The 7,103-nt window shown below is 26.8% G+C and overlaps 1 protein-coding gene across 2 annotated transcripts in view; it reads right to left on the reverse strand.

Moving 5' to 3' along the window:
* The window catches only part of LOC111616159, a 70,682-nt gene that overhangs the window by 24,712 nt on the left and 38,867 nt on the right, over nucleotides 1-7,103 (reverse strand). For both annotated transcript variants that reach the window (XM_023357590.1, XM_023357585.1), the window contains exons 4-7: nucleotides 1,698-1,934; nucleotides 1,539-1,627; nucleotides 961-1,087; nucleotides 324-376 (exon numbers count right to left, since the gene is read on the reverse strand). In XM_023357590.1, coding sequence (XP_023213358.1) covers nucleotides 324-376; nucleotides 961-1,087; nucleotides 1,539-1,627; nucleotides 1,698-1,934 — 506 coding nt within the window. The remainder of the gene's footprint in view (nucleotides 1-323; nucleotides 377-960; nucleotides 1,088-1,538; nucleotides 1,628-1,697; nucleotides 1,935-7,103) is intronic.

Here is a 7,103-nt window from a genome sequence, read left to right on the forward strand (position 1 = left end):
GAAAAGCAAACAAAAATAGCTAGAAGTTTATATTACTTTACAGTTAATAAATTGATTATTAAATATTTTAAATTTATACAGTTTTTCTTTTAAAAAAAACACGTATTATTTAACGTCGACGTGCTTAATTTATTTATAAGTCGTTCCTATGAATGATCACGGTATTTCAAGCAAGGACAAACAAGTCTAATTGTATAAGGAAATAAACAAATGTCATCATCAAAAATATTTTTTAAATATTATGCATACTGTAATGTCTAAATTTATTATTTATTTGGTTAATTTTATAGTTTAAATAATTTTAACACATATATTTAACCTACCTGTTCATATCCTCCTAATTTTTGTACAAGGGAGAAAAAGAGGTAGAGATCAACTGAAAAAAAAAATTTGAATAATAAGAAAATAATAATAAAATTTTTTATGAATAAAAAAATCAATAATATTTTTTCCAGTATTGTTTGTTTAAAGAATAAAACTGTATGTGTATGTGACACATATTGGTAGATAATTCATCTATAAAATTGGAATTAAAATTTTCTTTTGTGATTTGTTTAATTTTCTATCATTATTCATTTTGGTAAGTGGGTCAATTTCGGTTAGAATTGTTCCATCAACGTATGCCGTACACAGATCATAATAACCTTAATTGATGTGAACTGGACCAGGAAAAGTTCTAAACCTGATTCTTCAAATAATGTTAAACAAACTTTTGTATTGAATTACGGAAAAATAGGTCAATGGAAACCATGAAATCAGAAATATAAAAATCTAATTCTGTTTTATTTTTTTCCCATTTATATTTACTTATTTATAAATTAAAATAAACTACATTTTTTTAAAAAAATCGAGTTAGGAATTTTGATGAATGGTCTAGCGTGACTGCAAAATGTGTTTTGTTATCAAATTAGACTTTAATCTATGCATAAAAAAAAATACTTCTTGTTGTAAGTTACTCACTTTGTTTGAAGCCCAAATTTGGGACTCTGTGAATAGGAGTATTTCGACTTTTCATAAATTCAAAAAGATTTCGGAGAAATCCCTCCTCCATCTGCCCCAAGGGTCTCTTTGGTGTACTTGTTTTAATCTAAAGTGGAATAATTAAAAAAAAATTAGATGCATAAATAAACAAGAATATATCATTTGGTTCATAATTCTCCACATTTTTAAATTTAATTTTCTATAAATAAATTAATTTCTATATTTAAAATTGCATTAATTTATATTATTTACTTTATTTGATATCTAATTTCTTATATCAAACAAAAATAACACCAGAAATCTAAATTATATAGTCATAAACAAATGATGGAATTATGTATCAGATAATGGTATGTTGTTCTAGTATTTCACAGCTGTTTGTAACCTATATAGGCATTTTTTATTATGCAACAAACACTTGCTTATATAAACTAAGGAAATCACTTTCTGTACGTCAAGGCCTTGTAATTTTAAATTTTAGATAATCTAGGATTTAAATTTTGTAAAATTTCTTTTATTGCAGTTTTAGTAGAAAAGGAATCTTAATAAAACCTAACCTTGTTCCCATTGTTTTCGGCATACTGATAATCTGAATTGGTGAGGGATTTGGGTTTCTTTTTCCTTGGCCGACCTTTAAAAATGGGTGCTGTCAAGAAGAATTTTGTTATGAAATTTGAAGTATTATTAAAGCTATGTTGTATAATAATAATAATTACCTAGATGATCACAGTTGGCATCGTTTTGTGCTAGACCTTCATGATCAAAAAAGTCTCTACAAAACAAAATATACACATTACGACTGGACACAGTAAAACCTCCCAACGCTACTATCAACGTGTTGCTTAGCCATTTTCCGACCTCTCCGTTCAAACGCCTTAACATGGCACTATAACGTAGATACCTGGGATACGTTATAATACATATTCCCAAAGCATCAGGATCTTGGTTATCACCTGTTAAAAAGAAAAATACAAATTAGAAATGAAATATTGAATTAAAATATTTTTATAGAAGCTCTGTTACATCTTATCATTTTAATCTAAGGTACAATAAGTGGGATCATTAATCTAAATGTTTAGAAAACTTCTCTAAATAATTGCATTTTGTATGTGCTAGAATGTTGCAGGAATGTCACTCTGTCAAATATACAATGAGTAATTCAAAATTCCATGAATTAATTTGGAAATTTTCATATTAATCTCTTTAAATTAAGAAATGCGTTCCAGAAAAGGGATTTTTCTAGGCCAGTGACCACCGTCAAACTTGAAGATGGCCATAATTAAATAATTGGAATCCAACCAAAATTTGACATCACGATGGTCAAATTTCCATTTTTGATTTCTTTTCCCCTCCCAAACTTAACAACTGACTTTTTATAGATAAATGAAGGATGATGTAAACTCACATTGAATAATTATATAATTTTTTGCAAAATATCCAAAATAATTTACATTTAATTTATAGAACACAGTCATATCTTAAGAAAAATTCTGTATAATGGAAAGTTATTTCGAAATTACATATAACGACTATTAGTCATCTAAATATAATGACTGTTTCAAGTAAGACTGGTATCTGTCATCATTCATCATCATTTCTGTCAAGTGATATAAAAAAGCTACGTAAATACAGTACACAACCAATAAACTCAACTGTTCAAATGGGCAACTTACATAACGTCGGAGAAGTACGTTTAAAAGATAATAATGCTCCTTTATTCTCATGCTTCATAATGCATTATCAAATAACAGGATTAATAATAATTTACATACAGTTTAATTCCAATGCTGAATGGAATAAATAAAAGAGTTTATAGAAATCTATTAAGTTAATTCCTCAATTTAGTCCTTTTAAAGGAGATGAATTCAGTACTTTAAATAAGGAAATCTATTATTTAAAGTATCCAGTGGGTTTTAAATGTCCAACAAAAATAGAATCACCCCTTTGTGATTTAATCTTTTTATATAATGTTTAAAGTTTTTAAATTTAATCTCATAAATAAGAGTATAAAGGGAATTGATTTATAATTAAATAAATTGCATTAACATTAATATGATTTATATCATTTATAAATCAAACCGTATCTCTTATCTAAGGAAGAAAGTATGTCATGAACAGAAATAAGATAAAGTACTGTATATAGATTGTATCTATAAATACAATATTCCGATAAGGAGAGAAATAATAAAACAGATTGATTTTCACGATAAACTTCAGTCGTAATCGTCGGATTGTTACATAGTCTAATCAATTGTCAATAAAATATTTTAAAATATCTTTTATGCTATCATCTAGAGAATTTAATATACAATTACCATATTTCTTTTATTTTAAAGGCAGTTTTTATGACGATATTAAATAATAAAATTTTATATGCATATTTCCAAATAGGTTGGAGAGTTATAAAAGTTTTTACAAGTATCTAAATTAAATTAATCCAAATAAAAATATTATTTGGATTAATTTTAGATATTAAATGCACTTGTCTGTGGCATGACAATAGCAGCTAGTGGAAATCAGTATCAAATGATTTTAAAAATAATTTATATAGCTGCTGGATATTTTAATTTAATTTTTAATATTCTAATGCTCTATCTTGTTTAAAGAATATAACTTTTATCTACTTAAATTTATTTTCCTTAATTATATTATTTTTTTTTATTTGGATATAATTTTCAATTTTAATTAAAATTTCTTTTGTTTTCTTTTGCATATACTGCTAGAATATTAAACTAAAATGTAATGAGTATAACTATAAAGTTCAGCATAAGGTACAAATTAATTTGTTTTTTCTTAACCAATAAAAAAGCATGTTTAAAAAGCAGTCTACTTATTTTTTCTTATTTTTTTTCATTGCAGCAATAAGGAAGATTTTTATGAAAGAAGAAACAAGATAAGTTAATTAAGGAAGAACAAAGTACTGGAAAAAGTTAAGGTTATTAATTTACTTAATTCAATTAAAATGTTCAAACTTTATCGAGATTGAAATTAAACAGAATCTTTACAAAATATATTTTAAGTCATTTAAACATCAATAACACTCCATCAACTAGAGAAAATTAAAGTTGTATCCCGACACCAAATTCCAATAAAGATAATCAAATATTTGCAAATTTATTAATGTCAAAATCCACCTAGCTAACTTCTAAACAACCTCATTAGTTAGGAAATGCAAACAAATTCCAATTTAATCCTCTCCAACTCTATTAATTCTTTTAAACAATTGGGAAGAGAGTGAAACTCTTCCAAGAACATTTACTCAATTTTCTTATAGCACCAGGAGGAGGAGGAAGAAATATCACAGATACAGATAAAGATGATATACATTTTTTGATATTAAATAAATAAAAGCCTGAATCGTCTCTTTAATATCAAAACTTATTTATCTGAAAATAATGGGATAAAATAGCGAAGTTTTTCAATAAAATAAAAATGTGAATTAAATAAGAGGAGAAAAGAAAATTGCTAAAACGGAGGAGGGGGGAGAAATTCCGAAACGTTGTAACACGTTACAATCTCAGAATCGATAACAAGGTCTGGGAAAAATAGCTTTGTAATTCAAGCACGAAACTTTACAGAAACTCTGCGGTTAATTAAAACTAATAAAAGTGAATATTCGTTTCGATTCCTCTTTTGAAAATTTAATTAAATCGTTAGCGTTTGCTCGAGTTTTATAACTTCGCCAATCTTTTCTGCTCGATTTGCGAATTAGCAGCTCCTTCTCGTCCAACTAAAAGGCATTAAACTTTTATAAAACACACACAAACTTCGTTTACCGATTGCTTTTGAAAACTCTCCTAACAGTTTTTAAATAAATAAAATAAAAAATAATAAAAATTGGTTCTCGTGTGCCTTCTCGAAAACACACTTCGTTATTTTGACAGGTACGTAAAGGCAGTCAAATCCATTATTGGGCGGAGTTTAGTAATCACTTTATCTCTTCCAAAAGTTTTTTTTTTTTTTAAATGTCTCGGGCGGAGCCTAGTTAACACGCGAACTTTAGATGGATTGATTACGTTGTTTGGATGAAATTGTAAGGAAATTGTTTCGAAAAAACATGGTTAAAATTTATTTAAATATTCCATTTTAAAGCTTGGATCTTTCTTAAAAGGGGGAACTGCCCCGACAACTTTTTTTTTTAAATAAAAACATCTGGAACTTATAAAATTTTATATATATTACACTGCGCTATCATGTCGTCAAACGAGAACAAAATTAATTCTGTTTTTTTTTTTTTGAACACAGATATGACACTAAATACAAGAAGAATGCCAATTAACTAATAAATAATTACGTTTTGGCTCCGGTTTTGTTAATTTGTATAATTTATTGCAGCGATAACCTATTTAGTAAACGTCTTAATTCCGTCTTTAACATAATAATACAAACGAAATCTCTATGAAAACACTGCAAGATTTCGGAAGGTATTTCATTATTATTATTATTATAGAACACGAGACAGTACAATGTCTTATTTAAACAGCTCAATTTCGGCACCAGATCATTATAAATCGATTCCTGAAACCCAACCGTTCACTCCAGACTTCAGTTTCATCTGTTTCAGTAATAAGATTTTATTTTTTTTTTTAATTTTATTTTTACAATGGATCTACTTCTGAAATTGATGAAATTGTAAACTTCACCTCTATTCAATTGCCGTAACACAATAATATAATAATAGTAATAATAATAATCAATTTCAGAATTTAAATATTCTTCAACAGAACGAAAAAAAAAATTATATCAATTTCAACAATGGAAACGAGTTACAAGAGTGGAATGAATATTTATGAACTCGAAACTAAGTAACCTTTTACACACCAGATGGCGTTGTAATGTCTGGTATGACGTCGAAGAAGATTGAATGGAGTAATAATTCATCGTATCTCAGATTAAATCACGCTAAATAGTGCAGAAAATTAAAACTAAGTCGGCATTAATCTATATTTATTTATTGTCCCACGCGCTAAATTTTCAAAAGAGGATACGATCCGCAATTATTCTAACAAAACTGGAAAGTGCGCACTCCCCCCTCTCTCTCTTTTCTTTTTGTCTAAATGAAGACAAATGCGTAAAAGTTTGGTATTTTTATACCAATTTGGTACATAAATATACGGGCTATAAACAGTGAATAATGAATGAGTCATAAATGTTGAATACAGAAATGTGGCGAGTGGCAGTTCGAAGCACGTGATTAGATTCGCGGATTTTTTTTAAATCACCCAAACAAAAAGTTGACATCTGTTGATGACGAATTTAATTAAAAATTTTAATTAATGACGATCATTTTCGATTAAATTAAACGATTAAATCTATTATTAGTAATAATTAAATTTTATTAAATAAAGAAGAAGAAACTATACATTAAATATAATTTATTTATTTACAATTAAAAGTACTTATTTTGAATGTTTAATTTTGTTTTTAATTGTGTACTTAAATACAATTTAGGAAAATAAATTTAAAGAATGCAAAAGAAGAAAAAATAATCAATAACAAATTTAAAACTTTTATGTAAAGAGGTCAAATTGAATGAGAATGTTCTTGTCTGGTGACTTTCAACGAAGAAACGATTTAAAGGTTACCTTAAAGGGAGGAAAAAAAAAACACTAAAGTATCAGAAAAGCGATCACTATCGAAAACTCCATTTCAAATCCATCTCCGCGAAAAATCGATAAATCAAAAATGTACACGATTCTTAACTTTAAACAAACAATAAAATAAAATAAAAAATAAACGGGGAGAGAGGGGTCGACCATAATATACATACAGATAAATTCCTCAAAGCGACAATAAAATTCTCAAACAATCCAACCAAACTTAATTAATTCAGATAAACGACACGATAACACGAGAAAAAAAAATTACATATATATACACTACAATTTTTACGGTTAAACCGTAAAATCGGTAAGGCTATTATATACTTAATGTAATAAAAGAAATACTTATATATATACATATACACAATTCTGTTATTGCTTAAAAGCGTATTATATTTTTATTATTTATTATAAATTATCTTTATCGGAACGAGTTATTAAAATGAATTTGGCAAGCTTAGGGCGTAGGAAAATAAAGATATTACATACATGTATATATATATATATATATAGTGTATA

This window comes from Centruroides sculpturatus, unplaced genomic scaffold, assembly GCF_000671375.1.
Source record: "Centruroides sculpturatus isolate CEXI.00-Female unplaced genomic scaffold, Cexi_2.0 scaffold55, whole genome shotgun sequence".
Classification (NCBI taxonomy): Eukaryota; Metazoa; Arthropoda; class Arachnida; order Scorpiones; family Buthidae; genus Centruroides; species Centruroides sculpturatus.